General features: G+C 37.0%; 1 protein-coding gene across 2 annotated transcripts in view; it reads left to right on the top strand.

Moving 5' to 3' along the window:
• P3H2 (prolyl 3-hydroxylase 2) overlaps window positions 1-18,596 on the top strand; it is a 168,306-nt gene that overhangs the window by 127,401 nt on the left and 22,309 nt on the right. For both annotated transcript variants that reach the window (XM_005545415.3, XM_045387181.2), the window contains exons 2-8: window positions 1,595-1,747; window positions 3,062-3,251; window positions 8,136-8,267; window positions 9,508-9,650; window positions 10,007-10,096; window positions 11,969-12,009; window positions 13,252-13,346. In XM_005545415.3, coding sequence (XP_005545472.3) covers window positions 1,595-1,747; window positions 3,062-3,251; window positions 8,136-8,267; window positions 9,508-9,650; window positions 10,007-10,096; window positions 11,969-12,009; window positions 13,252-13,346 — 844 coding nt within the window. The remainder of the gene's footprint in view (window positions 1-1,594; window positions 1,748-3,061; window positions 3,252-8,135; window positions 8,268-9,507; window positions 9,651-10,006; window positions 10,097-11,968; window positions 12,010-13,251; window positions 13,347-18,596) is intronic.

The following is an 18,596-nucleotide window of genomic DNA, read 5'->3' on the forward strand; positions in this document are numbered from 1 at the left end:
ATAATTTTTAAAAATGTGTTAAAATGGGTAAATTAATTCCATTTAAAAAAATGGATCATTGCTTGTTACATGGAGATCACTGTATTAAGTGGTTTAGGAGACAGTTGGCAGTGTCTGTGTAGTGGTTGTTCAAAATTATTTTTTATTAATGAGAATCAGATATTAATGAGAATCAAAGTTGTAAGTTTGGAATAAAATATCTCAAAGCTGTGTGGTAGAGCATCATGTGCTGTTCTTAGCATCTTTATGCGTTGGAATAATTTATCCTTTTGATTTTTTAGAAAGTTTTGTCTTATTTTAATTGACACATAAGTATACATAATTATGTGTACAGGTGTTGTTTCCATATGTGTATTCATTATATGATGATTAAATCTGGGTAATCAACAAAACTGTTGCCTAAAACATTTACCATTTATTTTGGTGACATCATTAAAAATGCTTTCTTCTGGCTATTCTGAAATATATAATACAAAATTGTTAACTCTTGTTATCCTACTGTGCAATAGAACACCAGAAATTTTTCTTCTTGTTTCACTGTAACTTTGTACTCTTTGACCAACCTCTTCCTATGTTTCTCTCTGGCAGTCACCATTCTACTCTCTACTTCTATGAGATCAACTGTTTCTGATTCCATGTAAGAGTGAGATCATGTGGTATTTGTCCTTCTGTGTCTGGCTTATTTCACTTAACATAATATCCTCCAGGTTGATCCATGTTGTTGCAAATGATGGGGTTTCATTATTTTTTATGGCTGAATAATATTTCATTGTGTATATGTACCACATCTTCTTTATCCATTCATCTGCTGATGGGCACTTAGGTTGATTTCATGTCCTGGCTATTGTGAATAGTGCTACAGTAAACATGGGAGTACAGATATAGCTTCAACATACTGACTTCATTTCCTTTGGAAATATATACCCAGCAGTGAGATTGCTGGATCATATGGTAGTTCTATTTTTAATTTTTTGAGGAAACTCCATACTGTTTTCCATAATGGTCTTACTAATTTACATTTCTACCAACAATGTATAAGGGTGCCCGTTTCTTCACTTCCTTGTCAACGCTTGTTATCTTTTATCTTTTTGTTAATAACCATTCTAAGTGTAATGAAGTTGTATTTCATTGTGGGTTTGACTTGCATTTCCCTGGTGATTAGTGACGTGGAGCATTTTTTCACACACCTGTCGGCCAATTGTATATCTTCTTCTGAGACATGTCATTTCAGATCTTTTACCCATTTTTTAACCTTTTTTTTCCTGCTATTGAGTTTTTTGAGCTTTTTATATATCTTATATATCCTAGGTATTAACCCCTTTTGGATATGGATATATAGTTTACAAGTATTTTCTTGCATTTTGTAGGTTGTATCTTCACCTGTTGATTGCTTTCTTTGCTGTGCAGAAGTTTTTTACTTTGATGTAATCTCATTTGTCTATTTTACTTTTATTGCCTGTCTGATAAAAAAAAAAAAATCTTAGGCTCCTAGTTTCGTTCTTAAACTGTGAGATTTTGGATTGATCTTTGTATTTCTCTGAGTGTGATTTAGAAATATTTGCCTTCATTTGGTCTTTTTTTGTTTTCTCTTTAGCTTAACCAGCTCGAAAAAGCAGTGGAAGCAGCTCACACATTTTTCGTGGCAAACCCTGAGCACATGGAAATGCAGCAGAACATTGAGAATTACAGAGCAACAGCTGGTGTTGAAGCATTGCAACTGGTAGACAGAGAAGCCAAACCGCACTTGGTAAACTCTGTGGACCCCTGCCCTCACCACAGGGAGCTAAGTGCTCCTAAGTTTCATTTGAGTCGAAGCAAATTTCTATGAATGCATATCTCATAAAATTTATTCTCAAATTTTAGTAACATTTTTAGACTTTCAGAGTTCTCAGAATATAATGATCAGGCCTGAAAAAATTGAGATGATATTTTAAAATTTTAATTAAAATTTTAAAAGTTGAAATAAAAAAACTAAAAAATTAAAAATTTTAAAATTAAGAGAAAATAAAAATTAACTTAGAAATTTGATAAAATATGATAAAAACTAGAACATCATATAATTATCTATAATCTTCTCTGAACTTTTCCAATACTTTTATTTTATACCTAGGAGGTGAGGCCAGTGTAAATTGTTCAGGATTATACTGTGATTTTCCAGCTCCCAGTCCAGTGGTTTGCCCATTGTACCTATACATTTCAAACTGAGGTTTTAAAAAGTGGTGTAATTCTTTGTATACACTAAACATTACTTGAAATCACATGTTGAAAGCCCTTTTTTTTTTTTTTTAATTTTTGTTTTTGTTTTTGAGACGGAGTCTTGGTCTGTCACCCAGGCGGGGGTGCAGTGGCACAATCTCGGCTCACTGCAACCTCCACCTCCTGGGTTCACACCATTCTCCTGCCTCAGCCTCCCGAATAGCTGGGACTATAGGCGCTCACCACTACGCCCGGCTAATTTTTTGTATTCTTTAGTAGAGACGGGGTTTCACTGTGTTAGCCAGGATGGTCTCGATCTCCTGACCTCGTGATCTGCCTGCCTCAGCCTCCCAAAGTGCTGGGATTACAGGCGTGAGCCACCGCGCCTGGCCTTTTTAAAAAATTTTTGACATCACCATTCTCAACATGTAGCCTCCAAAATTACTGCAGAAAAGGATAAGGGAAGACTTTAGGAAATATTTTTTTAAAAAAACACAGGCAAGGCCTAAAAGTGGATGTCACTTCCACCGACATCTGTTGTCCTGCACTTGTTACATGGCCCTATCTATAGGCAAATGATTTCAAAAATACAGTCTTGCATGTGCTAAGGGAAAAAACCAAAATTGACTGATCACATAGCAGCCTATTTGCTCAGTAAGACCCCCCTCACTTGTAAGTATTTGAAGCCAGGAATGCTGTTCTTTATCTCCCAGTGCGACCCTTCTTCATCCCTCCTCAGCACAAGCAGTCAGTACCCCACCTACCGAAATGATCCTCAGTCAGCATAAACTATTCTCTTTGAAACTAAGAGGTTGTTTGTTTGTTTTGTTTTTTGTTTTGTTTTGTTTTGTCTGTTTCATTGCAGGAGAGTTACAATGCAGGAGTTAAACATTATGAGGCTGATGACTTTGAGTTGGCTATCAGGCACTTCGAACAAGCCCTAAGAGAATATTTCGTTGAAGATATAGAATGCCGAACCCTATGTGAGGGGCCTCAGAGATTTGAAGAATATGAGTATTTAGGGTATAAGACTGGTCTGTATGAAGCTATTGCAGGTAAAGCTTAGTTTTTCATTTTGTTTGTTTCTTGATTATAAAAATACTACTTGCGATTTATAAAAAACTATTCCAGCAAAATAGAAGAATATATTGTAAAAATAAAACACTCTCATGTGTCTATCCCAGCCTATCTCCTGTAGAGAAATTTATGTAGTTAAAATTTTGGTGACTGTCTTCCCAAGCTTTTTCAGGTCCTTATGTAAAATATTTGTGTATTTATTTATAGTTATTATTTCATTTCTTATAAAATAGGACAATACTATATATATTGTTTTTCAACTTTTGTTGTTTTATTTTATGCTTAACAATATATTGTGGACTTCTTCTCATGTAAGTACATAGAGTCGTTTTATTGTATTTAATGGCTGGGTAATGCTCTGTTATATAAACACATCGGAATTTAATTGACTAGTCCTTTACTGATGAGTATTTAAGAGGTTGAAATTGTTCATTATTATAAACAATGTAGTAGCGAACACTTTGGTATAGTCTTCAACTACTTAAAATGTTTTGTTATTTAATAAGAATTTAATATATTACAAAGCAGCATTTAAAATAGTAGGTAATGCACATTATAGAATAATTTGGGAGATTGGCTAGTTAACCACTTATGAGGGGAAAGTGGGTTCTCTCCTGTATACCTTACACAAAAATAAGTTATATTTGTAATAACAATATAAGTGTAAAATATAGAACTGTTAGAAGAAAATGAGGGAAAATATTTGTATAATATTAGGAGAAGAAACGCTCTTCTTTTCTTTTTCTGAGACGGAGTTTCGCTCTTGTTGTCCAGGCTAGAGTACAAAGGTGCGATCTCGGCTCACCGCAATCTCCGCCTGCTGGATTCAAGCAATTCTTCTGCCTCAGCCTCCGGAGTAGCTGGGATTACAGGCATGCACCACTACACCTGACTAATTTTGTATTTTTTGTGGAGATGGAGTTTCTCCATGTTGGCCAGGCTGGTCTCGAACTCCTGACCTCAGGTGATCCGCCCACCTCGGCCTCCCAAAGTACTGGGATTATAGGCGTGAGCCAGCATGCCCAGCAGAAAAGCTCTTCTAAACATGACAAAAGACAAGAAAAATAAAAAACAAGTTAAAAACTTTACCTAAGATTTATAAGTACAGATTTATACAATAAACCAAGCTGATCTACAAACACAAATAGAAAGTATTGCAAAATATTTTGTAGGCAAAGTGTTAATATCTTTCATATTCAAAGAGAGCCTGTAAATTATTATTGTTCATAGTAATTTACTTCTTAATTATCAGTAGTAATAATAACCAATGCGGGCCGGGTGAGGTGGCTCACACCTGTAATCCCAGCACTCTGGGAGGCTGAGGCGGGCGGATCATGAGGTCAGGAGATCGAGACCATCCTGGCTAACACAGTGAAACCCTGTTTCTACTAAAAATATACATAAAAAAAAAAATTAGCCAGGTGTGGTGGTGGGCTCCTGTAGTCCCAGCTACTCGGGAGACTGAGGCAGGAGAATGGCGTGAACCTGGGAGGCAGAGCTTGTAGTGAGCTGAGATCGCGCCACTGCACTCCAGCCTGGGCGACAGAGCGAGACTCCATCTCAAAGAAAGAAAAAACAAACAATAATAATAATAATAACAAACACGTATGTAGCAATTGTGACGTACAAAGCACTTAACGTATTTTTATCTATTTAATGCTTTAAGCAACTCTTATAGATACTATTATTACTTACTCTCCTCTCCCTTTTGTAAATGAGGAATTTTTATCTGAAAAAGATTAAGTGATGTGATTAGAGTGAAGCTGGAACTCATATTTGGACTTTTCTGAATCTAGAATCTATACTTTTAAGGTCTACGGAATTGAAAAGCAGGCAAAGGATAATTTATTAATAAATTTTTCACAAATATTTTTGAAGACACATTTTTTTCTGAGTTTTCCATATATGAAAAGCAATGTTCAACTTCATTTATGTACTAAAATGCCAGTGAATACAATCAGTTTACTCTCCCCAACTTCCAATGCTTCCAATCTTCCTAAAAAGCACTACTCATCTGGAAGCAGTGGCTCACGCCTGTAATCCTAGCACTTTGGGATTCCGAGGCAGGTGGATCACCTGAGGTCAGGAGTTTGAGACCAGCCTGGCCAACATGGTGAAACCCCATCTCTACTAAAATCCAATTCTTTAATAAGAACTTTCATGATTGGGCACGTGTGTATGTTTTCATTCATTCTCTCTCCCTCTCACACTCCCTCTTGCTTTTTGATTCCTTAAATATGCTATGCTTATTTCCACTTACAGATCTTCAAAGTGTTGTTTTCCTCTATCTCTTGGCTAAAGGCTTGTCCTGTTTAGTGCTCAATCTTCAGTGCCTAAGAAGAGTGACTGTAGTAGGTACTTAGTAAATACTGGTTAAATGAATGGGTTGATTAATGAATGAAGGAAGGAAGGAGATGACATAGCCATCAATCGCATAGCAGGGATTAAAATGGTTAAATACTCCATGTTTATGAGAATGTAGGTTTAGAATTATTGTTAAGAATTACTGTTAAGGTTTCTTATAGAGACAATTAGGTTATAGCTATCAAAAATTAGACTAGGAAGTAGACTGAAAATTAATATGTCAAATGACCAATTTGTGTCACACCCAGTTACTCAAAATCAACTCAGTTCACCTAAATTCAATACAACGATCTCAATTATTGAGGATATTTTCCCAAAAGTTTTGTTTTCTTTTGGATCTCTGCAAGATCCAGTTGCCTAAATTTTTGGAATGTCAGTTTTATGTGTGGTTCACCTTTTAATTGCTATTTCTCTACACTTGATCTTGTATTTGGAAACGGCAGATTCTTCCTTTATTATAGTTAACTATGTTGTGGTTGTGGTGGGATATGCATCCTGCGTTTACTCCCACATTGGCCTCTACAGCTGCTTCTACCAATGGCCACTGAACAGTTTTGGCCAATGTCCTAGATCTGGTTTAGGAAGATTGACCGACGATTTCCCACAGATGAGCATTTAGTGATTTGCTCAAGGTCACCACAGCATGTTGGTAACTGGAAAAGAATAGAGATCTCATAACTCAGGTTCTTTAATTTTTAAGACTCAAACTTATTAAAAACATATTAATTGCACAGTGTCATTTAAGATATAAAGAAGGCAAGGGATATACCTAATAAAAGTAATATGACAGTTCTCACTATATAAATTCTTGTCTGGTTCAAAATTGTCCTAAATTAGGAATGAAACTGGCTTTTTAAATAGCAAATGTATTAGAAAATCAGAATATTTGAATTTTAGAGTTTGACATTAACAGTTGGGGAAAAATACAAATGGCTCCTGAATGCGGTTATTTATTACCAGCCCTGCTGTGAAACCCTAAAGGATATGTTTCTGTCACTCCTGTTTTGCTGCTATTTATATCCGCTTTGAAAAAATATTCCCATTCAGATTTTGAGTTCTTGGTGGGTATCTTTCACCTTTACCTTTTGCTTGTCACTTGGAATTAAAAGGAATGTGTATTAGAAAGTAAATAGAAATGCAAATGGTAAGTTGAGGAGGAGAAAACAGTTGAAGGTTGTTTGTTTTTGTTTTCTTAAGAAATAAAACAGCTGGTTATTTATTTCTAACATGCTAATCAAATAAATAGAACTCATTCTTCCTTCACATCCCCTGGACTGGGGTTAATAACCAGTGGGCTTTAGGGATTCTATTAGCTGTGCTATAAATCATTCAGTTGGCCAAGTTATGCACAACTGGCATATTGCCCCACACCAGAAAATGCACATTTCCTTCCTGTTGTGTTTTGGGGTCCCTCTGCAAAATCATCAAGATCCAAGCCAAACTCAGACTAAACAGGGAACCTTTTGAAAAAAAGGCAGTTGTGGTAAATTAAATTGCACAGCTATGAGATCAAATGATTTTATCATCATCCTTAAAAGAACACACTCAGCACAGGCATGAAGGAACTATTCTTTCTGGAAAATACATCCATCTTCATTGTAAAAATCAGTCAAGATGAAACGTAGGAGGCATTTTCTTCTCTGGGACATTCACCACTTGTGTTTCCTCATCTCAGGCTTTGATAAGATAGAGTCCAGGGCCAAAGGGGGCATGCAAACCCCAACACTTCACCGTCCAGCAAGAAGAATGGGAGCGATAGAAAGGGGAGTGAAGAGAAATAGGAAATAAAATGCTCATTTAAATTCCTTTCATCCTTCTCCCTAGTTTACCAGTCTCTGGTAAACAATATACAATATCCCTAATATTCGAATATACAATGTCTAGGCGATAGACTAATTTATAACTGTGTAGAATAGGTTTCTGACCAATAGGCCTAAAAAAACAAAGAGTTTTTATTTCTCCTTTAGGACAAATTGGCTTGAAAATGTTAACAAAGAAAAAGAGCATTTTTGCTTCACTTCTCAGCCTGGATTTCCCACATCCATGGTTGTTTCTTTTTCCGAACCGTTCCTTAACATTTACTAGCATCTGAACTTCCATTTCCACTTCCAGGGCCCTTCGAACCATCTAAGATATCCAAAGAGGGGCCCCAAAGTTGTTAAATATGAAAACTGACATTCAGCTGGGTGTAGGTGGGGGAAAGTGGACTGTGGGGTATAAAGAGTGTGCATGGGAAGGGAAGAGTGAGGTACAGAGAACAGACTGTGAGCTAGAGGATTTGGAATCTGCTGTCGTTCTAGTGATCACTGATCAGGAGACCTTGGCAAGTCAACTACTTTCTTTGTAAAAAGGTTTTGCAGTCCGGAAGTGAGGATTAGAGTAATTTTGCTCTCCGAGTGTGGTGAGGTGAGGAATGCCTTGTGTCACTGTGACTGTGACGTTGACGTCTGGGGACTCAGCAGCCTGGAGGAACACATGTATTGGCTCTTGTCTTCCAGATCACTACATGCAGGTGCTTGTTTGTCAGCATGAATGTGTGAGGGAACTTGCCACCCGCCCTGGCCGCCTCTCACCCATTGAGAATTTTCTTCCTCTGCACTATGATTACCTACAGTTTGCCTACTATCGAGGTAAAGCGTGGACCATCCGTGAAGACTTCTTGGGGGGTTTTGGTTCGTCACTACAGACATCACATTTTTGTAATTTAGCGTCCAGACTTCTTCAGTTTATTATCAAAGCAATAGGAATGTATGCATTTCTTCTCTTCTGAGCTGCAGGACAAGAAGAGCAGAAGGGGAAATCACCAATGGGCAAAGTACAAAATGTAATGCTGTGATAATTTACTGAAAATTATACTAGATTGACATTTTGCATGATTTTTTAGACTTAATATTTCTTAACTCAATTTAAAAAGAACTTTGCAAAATCCTCTTCCTTCCCCAAAACAAAACATTATTTATTATCCTGGTGTTGATGGCACACAATGAATCATGTGCTGAAGTCATAAACAGTGAATCAAAGTTGAGAGAGTTGCTTAATTTTTATTAATCTTTTTAAAAATCAGGGTCATCTCAGAGTATATATATGTGTGTGTGCACGCGCGTGTATGTGTGTATAAATACATACATACATATAAATACATACGTGTATATATATATACACACACATACATATATTGTAAATTTCCATTAAAAGAAATCCAATGTTGTGACCTTTTTCAAAACAAAGCATACATTTACAATTTCCCTTGTAATAGCTAAATATTTCTGTAATGAAAAGTTTATATTGGAAACATCCTTGTTAGTTCCTTTTAGTAGTTTGCTACTGTTGGATTTGCTCTAATTGTATAGTGAGGGAATTGAGGGGCTTCCTGCAGAACATCTGGGACTCTATGAAGGACTTTACATTAAAGTACCAGTTTATCACAAACTGCAGCCGTGAAAAATAACATTTTAAAAGCACTTATATTACTCATACATTATGTACAAAATGGTACATTACTGTTGCAAAGGTCATCTTCTGGATGTTTACTTAACCCAAATTCAGTACAAAAACCAGAATTAACTCATACAATTCTGTTTATCTGTGTTAAAGAATAAAAGTTATCAGCAAACATCTTCAGATAAAAACTCGATAATTTGTGCAAAACAACTAGCACCAAAGCAGACCAAAGGTAATAACTTTTGAATACCTGAAATAATGTCTTTCCTTTTATCTGTGACTGTTTCTGCTTCTTCTGCTGAGCCTCAATTTATCTTCCCTCTTATCCATGTTTAACGTTGACTTCTGTAGACATGTTGATGGCCTCCCTTTAAAATCCTTTGGACAGACCTAAGCTGACTCTAATGCTGCAACTCCTTTGTCTTTCAGTTGGTGAGTATGTGAAAGCCCTGGAATGTGCCAAAGCCTATCTTCTGTGCCACCCAGATGACGAGGATGTCCTAGACAATGTGGATTACTATGAGAGTCTGCTGGATGATAGCATTGACCCAGCATCCATTGAGGCCAGAGAGGTGAGACCAATGTTTTGAAAAGAAATTCTTGATTCTGCATGTGTTCTGGGAAGAGGTGACAAAAATATAATCCTGGTCTTAAAGATACCTAACAATTTAGCAAAGGTTCTAGAACTCAGTTCTTTCCAATTTTATTTACGCCGGAGGCACATTTTTATTCACACATGCTAGCGAGTGAAAGTATGTTGAGATGGGGCCATGTCTTGCAACTCTGAATATTTGTTAGCTCACTTGTGACTATCTAATGAAAATATTGCCACCTGAACATTTATCATATCTGTTACCTGTTATTTAACAGATATGTTACCTGTCTTTATTTATATGTTACCTGTCTTTCTTTACTTATTTTTCTCTAGGATTTAACAATGTTTGTGAAACGTCATAAGCTAGAATCTGAGCTGATCAAATCAGCTGCAGAAGGTCTGGGGTTTTCATACACTGAACCGGTAAGAGGAAAGAAGAAATGTTTATTAAAATAATGACTCAGTGGAATTCTTTTTATGTTTTTATTACCTGCCTCCATTTTTGCCATTTACTTCAAAAAGCTAAGATTTTAATGCCCTCCTTGAGGTAAAAATAGGGGTGGGAGATATTTACTCAATATATCTGATGAACTTTAAAAGACTAATGGATTTCCACATCTGTCATTCCATGTTAATGAGGTCCAAAGTCAAAAGCAAATCTACTGGGTAAAAGTGTTTTGTGTATAACTCATTTGCCCCGGGAATGTTTCATTTTCCTAAATTCCAGATGTGGTGTTTTAGTTTTTCTTTTAATGCTTGTATATTACCTAAACATTAAAGAGAATTCAAAATACTGTCAGTCACAATCCTACCACCCATCACGCTGACTTCACCCCATTTTTTCATGTTGTCTTCTAATCATCGTCTATATGAAGACTTATCTTTTGCAGAAACATATGCTATGGTATAAAGAGATCTGTATTCTGATTTTTATTTAAGAAGATATCATAAGAAATTTCTACATTTGTATAACTTTAAAAGGTATTTTTAGATACATTTTAGTATCTAAAAAGTAGGTAGAATTTAGAATTTTAGATAGGTAGAATTGATGTACAATAAATAAATGAACTCTTCTGCTGAACATTTGAATTATTTCTGATTTTTGAATTATACGAAATGCATTAAGCATTTTTCTCTATTGAACTATGTCCTTAAAATAAATTCCTAAGAGTGGAATTATTCTGTCATCAAAGGATATAAGGTTTTAAATTTCTTGAAACTAAATTGCTTTTCTAAGAGAATTCTCTTAGAAATTATTTATTATTAATTTACAATTATATATATACTCATATATGATTACTAAGAGAATAAATAATTCTCTTGGAATTATTTATTTTCACGCTATTTTAATACTAACACTATCTCATGTGGGAAGATTTAGTGACTCCTCTAAAGTCTCATACCTCACAACAGATTGAACAGGCGTTTGAATCCTAGTAATGCACAAAAGTACCATTTTACCACAAATTTATCAGCAGTAAGAAATAACATTTTAAAATCACTTTTATTATTTATATATTATATATGAAATAATACATCATTTTAACTTATAATTTTTTGATGACCAGCAAGAATAAACCTTTTCACGTATTAACTATTTTTCCTCTTCTTTTAATTATTTGGCCATGGGTTTGTTCATTTATCCATTGATTACTATGTAAGTTCTTCAAATGATATACAAGTTAATACATTTATAAAATTATTTATAATATGTCCATTTACAACCTTTTTTCATTTCTTATGTCATGTTTTTATAGGCACACTTTTTAAAATGGGTTAATTTTAATGTACTATTTCCAATACAACACCTTCTAATATATTAATATTTATATCTGGTCTTACTTATTATTCTTTAAAAATTGTGTTATCCAAGAGACCTTAGAATATGTTGTTTACTAATTTCATGATATATGCAGATGATTATTCAGGCTGGATTTTGTTTGTTTGTTTTATTCAGAAAACATAAAGAAGTTGAACTGAATACTCTTTGAAATGTTTTTCTGCCACCAAATTCCAAGTCACTTTCTTGGACAAAAGGATGGATATCCAGGCTAATTCCATACTATTTAAAACATTGATTTGTATTTCATTTTGTCCTTGCCAAATCTCCACTAACTTTAGCCTTCTTTTGCATTAATCTATAAAATATAAATATATTGTATCTTTACACAATATACAAAATTCCTAAATTATAGATCTTTTGAATGTTTTGTGCATATTTTATTTTACCTTAATTCTGTAAGTGATGTTTTAGTGACAAAATTCCTGCATTTTTTTTTAATTGATTCAAAACAGAATTATTGGATCAGGTATGGAGGACGACAGGATGAGAATCGGTAAGTCCATTCAGAATACAAACTGTTTTTTTTATGAAGAGAAATACTTAGTATCATAACCTATCATAGAGAAATGTAGCTCTATGAAATAGGCAAGGGGATATAGTAAAATAATTGTAAGCTGTGAGTTAGGAGTTCTGCAGCCGGGTCCCAGCTCTTCCTGCCACATTTTTGTAACCTTAGGTAATATATCCTCTGCTTTCTGGGTCTCATGTTTTTTTTTTTTTTTCTTCCTTCCAGAAAAAAAAGAGTTAAATCTGGCAATCTCTATGTGCTAACATTCCATGATTCCAAATCTGAGAAGATTGGATATTGTTTTTGATTTATTAACAGAAAAAACTATGAAATGGGTTTTTTGATGGTGAATTCCCTTACCGTATTTACTTGAAATAATGAAGTTCAGAAAGTTACACTGCAAGCTAAAATATTAGGTGTCACTAACTGAATCAGAAATCAAGAAAGCTCATTATTTAAGGTGACAAAAGTCAATTTACATCTTTTAAAGAACTGAAACTCAGAAGGTTAGAAACACCTGCTTGAGATCACATGGTCCAGCTTATTGATTTTCAAATTGGGAAACTGAGGTCCTGACAAAGCAAGCAACCTGCTTAGAGTCTCATCACAAAGGAAGGACAGATCCAGATCTGCTTCTTAGAATCTTGAGGTCTTTCACTAGGCTTCAAAAACTCAATCCTTCGGTGGCATAAGATAACCTCAAGAGATCCAAGAATGTATATACACATTTGGATTTGTTTGATTTTTACATATATAAAGGACAGCCTGCTATCATTTGTGCATTTGCAAATGACAAACCTGAGTCTTCTTTCTCACAATAGTCAAGAACTACTACATTATGACATAATTGATTTCAATCCAACAATTGTTCAATGATGCACTCCATGTTCCAGGCCCCATTGGACACTCTGAGCATTATAAAGATGCGCATGATAAATTTTTCCTACTTGAGATTAGCGACTAATCTGAAAAGGGTTACATTATGAATACAATTAATTGTAATAAAGGTTGCTAAGAAGATTTAGAGGAGTGAAATAAGGCAAACTCACTGAGGAAATAGAGAACTTCATAGAGGCAGTGACATTATTTTGACTTTAAAAGATGGGTGAACTTGTGTACAACAAAATACACAATATAGAGTCATAGACTACCTGGGTAAAGTATTCTTTGCCTTTGAGCATCGTTTTTCAATGACAAATTGCCATTTTAAATTTTTTGAATGCGCAGGGTCCCTTCAGGGGTCAATGTAGAGGGAGCAGAAGTTCACGGATTGTCAATGGGAAAAAAGTTATCACCCAAGATAGATCGAGACCTAAGAGAAGGTAAGTAGCTGTGGGCTTTTACTCTATAAAGGAGGGGAAGGGGAAGATGGGGCTTGACCAGTTCTTTTCCAGATCAAGGAAGAACCCACTTTCTCTAGAAAATAAAGAATAGGACTAAACTACTACACTCCCTAGTAGTCTGAAAGCAAGATTACAAAAAGAAAAAGAATGTCTTAGATTTGTGTATTATTATCGTAGGTTTCCAAAAGAAAGAAAGAAAGAAAAAAAGCCTCCAAATTCACTCCCTGGTCTGTTTCCCAAGGAATCTTGCATGGTCATCACCATTCTCAGAATACCGGAGGCTTAGCAATTTCCTATGGCTTACTTCTGTTACACAGTCAGTAAGAGCTAGGTAGTGTGGGACAGACTGTATATCAGAGGAACTTGGAGAGGAGACCAGCCACATGGGATATTAGATTAGTTAACCTTAGATGCTTGAAACACGTAGATCTGAGCAGGGCCTTCAGAGAAAGCAGAATGTAGTAGGATGCATGGATGTAGAGGGAACCAGTCTAGTGGTTAAAAGAAACTGAGCAAAGGCACAGAGATGAAGCAAGGGAACATTATGTGCCTACTTATGTAAGATGAAAATTAGTGGGGACACAGGTGGAATGTTGCCGAAAACAGTTTTTAAGTAGAGCCAAGCATTGTTAGATTAATAAAAACTATTAGCAATAGTAATGCTAACAGCAGTAGTAATTCTTAACAATTATTATTTCTATACGTTTTATGATTTCCCAGCAAATTTGCACACAATTTATTTATTTGCACACTGTTTTAATATTAAACAGCATCTCATGTAGGAAGAGTTAGTGACTTCTCGAAAGTCTCAGAAGCTCAGAACAGGCACTTGAACCCAGACCTTTGACCCAAAACCCCATTTTCTCTTCTTTACCTCCTGCATGAAACAGAATTGTGTAGTAACAAAAATGTATCACCTATTGATTAAATAATTGCAAGACAACAAGAGGCTTTCAAAATGCTGCATTGGGAAGAAGTACAGTACTTCTTTCCCCAGGAGACCTTGTCAGCACATTCCTCTGATTTGAAAACTTTTGGCTCCCTACAACTCTCACATTTCCCATCCCTTTCCTTCCTTAGCTTCCAAGTCAGTTTGAAGCAGTAAACAGGATAATATGCTCATTTAATCTGACCTGGACCTCAGTTTGCAGCCACAAAGCCCAGGCTGTTTTACAAATGCCAGAGAGTTCATGGTCAGCCAGAGTTCATGTTGCCTTTTAGGCTGAGAAATCACCCAGGAAGTTCATGCCAATAAGCCAACACATTGCTGTAAATGTTTGGGAAACTCCAGGACAGTTGCCAGATTTCAAAGCATTTTTTTCCCCCCTGGCTACCAGGGAATCTGGTGTCCAGCAACTGGCTGGAAGGTTAATAGAAGAGCAGGACAGAAGACTACATGTGATGGAGAAGGATCATGATTAATTGGGCTACCCAAATCTACCACTTCTACAGAATTGTCTAGATCGAAGTGGCTAATGGATTGTAGGATGGAATGTTTTCTGGGAAACTACTGGTCTGAAGGAAAAACAAACTTTTTTGCCTACCACACTCTCATATTCAATACAAAATACTTCTGTGGCCAGGTATGTGTGAGGTTTCACCCACACGCACCAGTAATTCTCCAGTGGATAGCAACTCAGTGTGAGATAATCCAATTCAGTTCTGACACTCTCTGGAAATAGTGTCAGATCCCACAGGTTAAGGGCTTAGCCCACAAGACTACTCCCATTTCAGATGCCTATTGCAAGTATAAGTTGTTACCTGTACTTCTGACCAACCTCTTGTTGACCAGCTACAAACCAGTGTTCCCGTGATCCTGACTTTGGGTTAGGTTAATTTGCTAGAGCATCTCACAGAACTCAGGGGAACTCCTGTGTTTACTGGTTTATCACAAAGGATGCAGATGAACAGCTAGATGAAGAGGTACATAGGGCAAGGTATGGGGGGATGGGAGGAGGAGCTTCCATGCCCTCCGTGGGCAAACCACCCTCCCAGCATCTCCGCGTGCTCAGCAACCTAGAAGCTCATCAAATCTTGTCGTTCAAGAGTTTTTATAGAGCTTGATCTGCAGGCCCCAAACTCCTTTCCCAGAGGCCTGTGGGTGGGGCTAAAGGTTTCACTTTCCTAATCACTTGGTCTTTCTGGTGACCAGCCCCATTCTGAGTCTTTTCAGGGTCCCTACCCTAATTCACCTCATCGGCATAAGCTTAAGTGTGATTAAAAGGATCTCATTATGAGTAAAAATGGACACTCTTATCCCTTGGGAAATTCCAAGGGATTTAGGAGTTCTGTGCCAGAAACAAGTGATAAAGACCAGCATATTTCTTATTATATCACCACTAAAAAGCCTGTTGTCCAGTCATCGGATACCTAATTAGGATCTAAATTAAGAACAATTGCAGATAGAGACAAAGTTTCCAACCAGAAAACACTTTCATATCTTTTTTTTTTTTGAGATGGAGTCTTGCTCTGTCCCCCAGGCTGGAGTACAGTGGCATGATCTTGGCTCAGTGCAATGTCTGCCTCCAGGGTTGAAGCAATTCTTCTGCCTCAGCCTCCTGAGTAGCTGGGACTACAAGCGTGGGCCACCACACCAGACTAATTTTTGTGTTTTTAGTAGAGACAAGGTTTCACCATATTGGCCAGGCTGGTCTCGAACTCATGACCTCATGATCCTCCCGCCTCAGCCTCCCGAAGTGCTGGGATTACAGGCATGAGCCACTGCGCTCAGCAACATTTTCATATCTTTTTTTTTTTTTTTTTTTTGAGACGGAGTCTCGCTGTGTCGCCCAGGCTGGAGTGCAGTGGCCGGATCTCAGCTCACTGCAAGCTCCGCCTCCCGGGTTTGTGCCATTCTCCTGCCTCAGCCTCCCGAGTAGCTGGGACTACAGGCACCCGCCACCTCGCCCGGCTAGTTTTTTTTATATTTTTAGTAGAGACGGGGTTTCACCATGTTAGCCAGGATGGTCTCGATCTGCTGACCTTGTGATCCGCCCGTCTCGGCCTCCCAAAGTGCTGGGATTACAGGCTTGAGCCACCGCGCCCGGCCTCATATCTTAATTTCACTAAAATGGGATGTCAGGGAGGCATGTGTTGCAGAATAAAGTATACTTCAGCTTTTCTCATCTTCCCCAAAGAGATCGTCATCTACTCTGGATGCCTAATAGTGTTTAGTATTTAGTATTATTCCTACTGGACAGCTCCTAAGCATTACGATGGGGTGACTCAGGGCTATTTACATCCCACAGTGGCTTCAGTCCATGAAACATGCGTGATATGGTAAGTCACTAAAAAACATTGCTGTCACTTGTCCATTCTCCTTTCACTCACCAGATTTATTTTATTTTATTTTATTTTATTTTATTTTATTTTATGTTTCTGAGACAGAGTCTCACTCTGTCACTCAGACTGGAGTACAGTGACGTGATCTCAGCTCACTGCAACCTCTGCCTCCTGGGTTCAAGTGATTCTCCTGCCTCAGCCTCCCGAGTAGCTGGGATTACAGGTGCATGCCACCATGCCCGGCTAATTTTTTTATTTTTATTTTTTAAGTAGAGACGGGGTTTCACCATCTTGATCAGGCTGGTCTCGAACTCCCGACCTCAGCTGATCCACCTGGCTCGGGCTTTCAAAATGCTGGGATTACAGACCTGAGCCACCATGCTCAGCCCACCCACCAGATTTTTAAAGGTTGTGATGGATATGATTCCAAAGTCAGTAGAGGGATACTAGAAACAATGTTGAATAAACCTGGAATCGGGAAGCTTAGTTTCTGGGATTATCTTAGTCTGATATGCTCCATGGTGATGAAGATCTAGTGACTCTATTTCTCCGGGCCCCATGATTTTTATCTATGAAAGAAGGATAGTAACTGTTTTAAGATGGTGAACATAAAAAGTTCATTTATTTATTTATTTATTTTTTTAAGAGTCAGAGCCTCGCTCTGTTGCCCAAGCTGGAGTGCAGTGGGGGTGATCTTGGCTCACTGCAACCTCCGCATCCCGGGTCAAAGTGATTCTCCTGCCTCAGCCTCCTGAGTAGCTGGGATTATAGGCACGTACCACCATGCCTGGCAAATTTTTTTTGTATTTTAGTAGAGATAGGGTTTCACTGTGTTGCACAGGCTGGTCTCGAACTCCTGAGCTCAGGCAATCTGCCCGCCTCAGCCTCTCAAAGTGCTAGGATTACAGGTGTGAACCACCATGTCTGGCCTTTTTTTTTTTTTTTTTCTTAAACTGTGAAAGGCTGAATTCATATAAGGGCTTGTTAGCCTGCCTACCCCATCATGCTTTGTATGACACTATCGAATTTCTGATAATGTGATTCTTCTTGCCATGAGCCAGACAGGGAGTACAAGGGAGTACTTTCTTAGATGATCCCTTTTTGTTGCAACCAGAGAGTCAGAGCCAGGCACATACTTTATGAATGAGAGAAGAATTAAGTTGTTTGACTCAATCTTCTTGGACTGTGGTTAAGAATTGGCTGAAGCCATCAAATCAGGCCCCAGAAACCACAATTTACTGGACTACATTTTAATTTTTATTTTCATGTTTTCCTCTGTCTGGTGTGCTACTAGTCGTATGTAGGCTGGTTGACTTGTCTGTTGAATGATAGGGTTTCATTTATCTTTTTTTTTCCTTTTGGTTACTGGATGGGTAGGGGGTCATTTTTGTTAAATGTACGTGTGGGAAATATCTGTGTAAAATTCTATACTTACTAATATTAATGATTACGTTAGCTACATGAAAGGCAGATTTCTAATGCAGATTCTCCTGGAACCCAAAATTCAGATATTTAAGACTCCATGTGGAAATTCTTCCTTCACTTGATCTTTGCATGTTACTTATGAAATGCTAGGAGAATTGTCTATTTCCCAGTAGCCTTCTCTTAAGGCTCTATGCTTATTAAGGTGTCTCAGTCAGAACTTATTACAGTATTCCAAGTGTAGCTTGTTAATTCAACAATAATGATAGTAATGATAATATATACTTATAATGGAGCTTAAGACTGATAGACATTTTCCTAAATATTTTAGTTTTGCTAACTTTCAAAATCATATTTTGAAAATAAGCTAATTATGTTTAAAATAATACACCTTCAATGTAGAAAAAGAGAAAAACTTGGCAAAGTATAAACCAACTTAATTCACTAGATCTCTCATCTGTCTTTCATTTATATTTTAGTTTTATATTAGCAAATGCTTTTCAGTGAATCTACAAGTATCTCATC

Source organism: Macaca fascicularis, chromosome 2 (genome assembly GCF_037993035.2).
Source record: "Macaca fascicularis isolate 582-1 chromosome 2, T2T-MFA8v1.1".
In the NCBI taxonomy this organism is placed as follows: domain Eukaryota; kingdom Metazoa; phylum Chordata; class Mammalia; order Primates; family Cercopithecidae; genus Macaca; species Macaca fascicularis.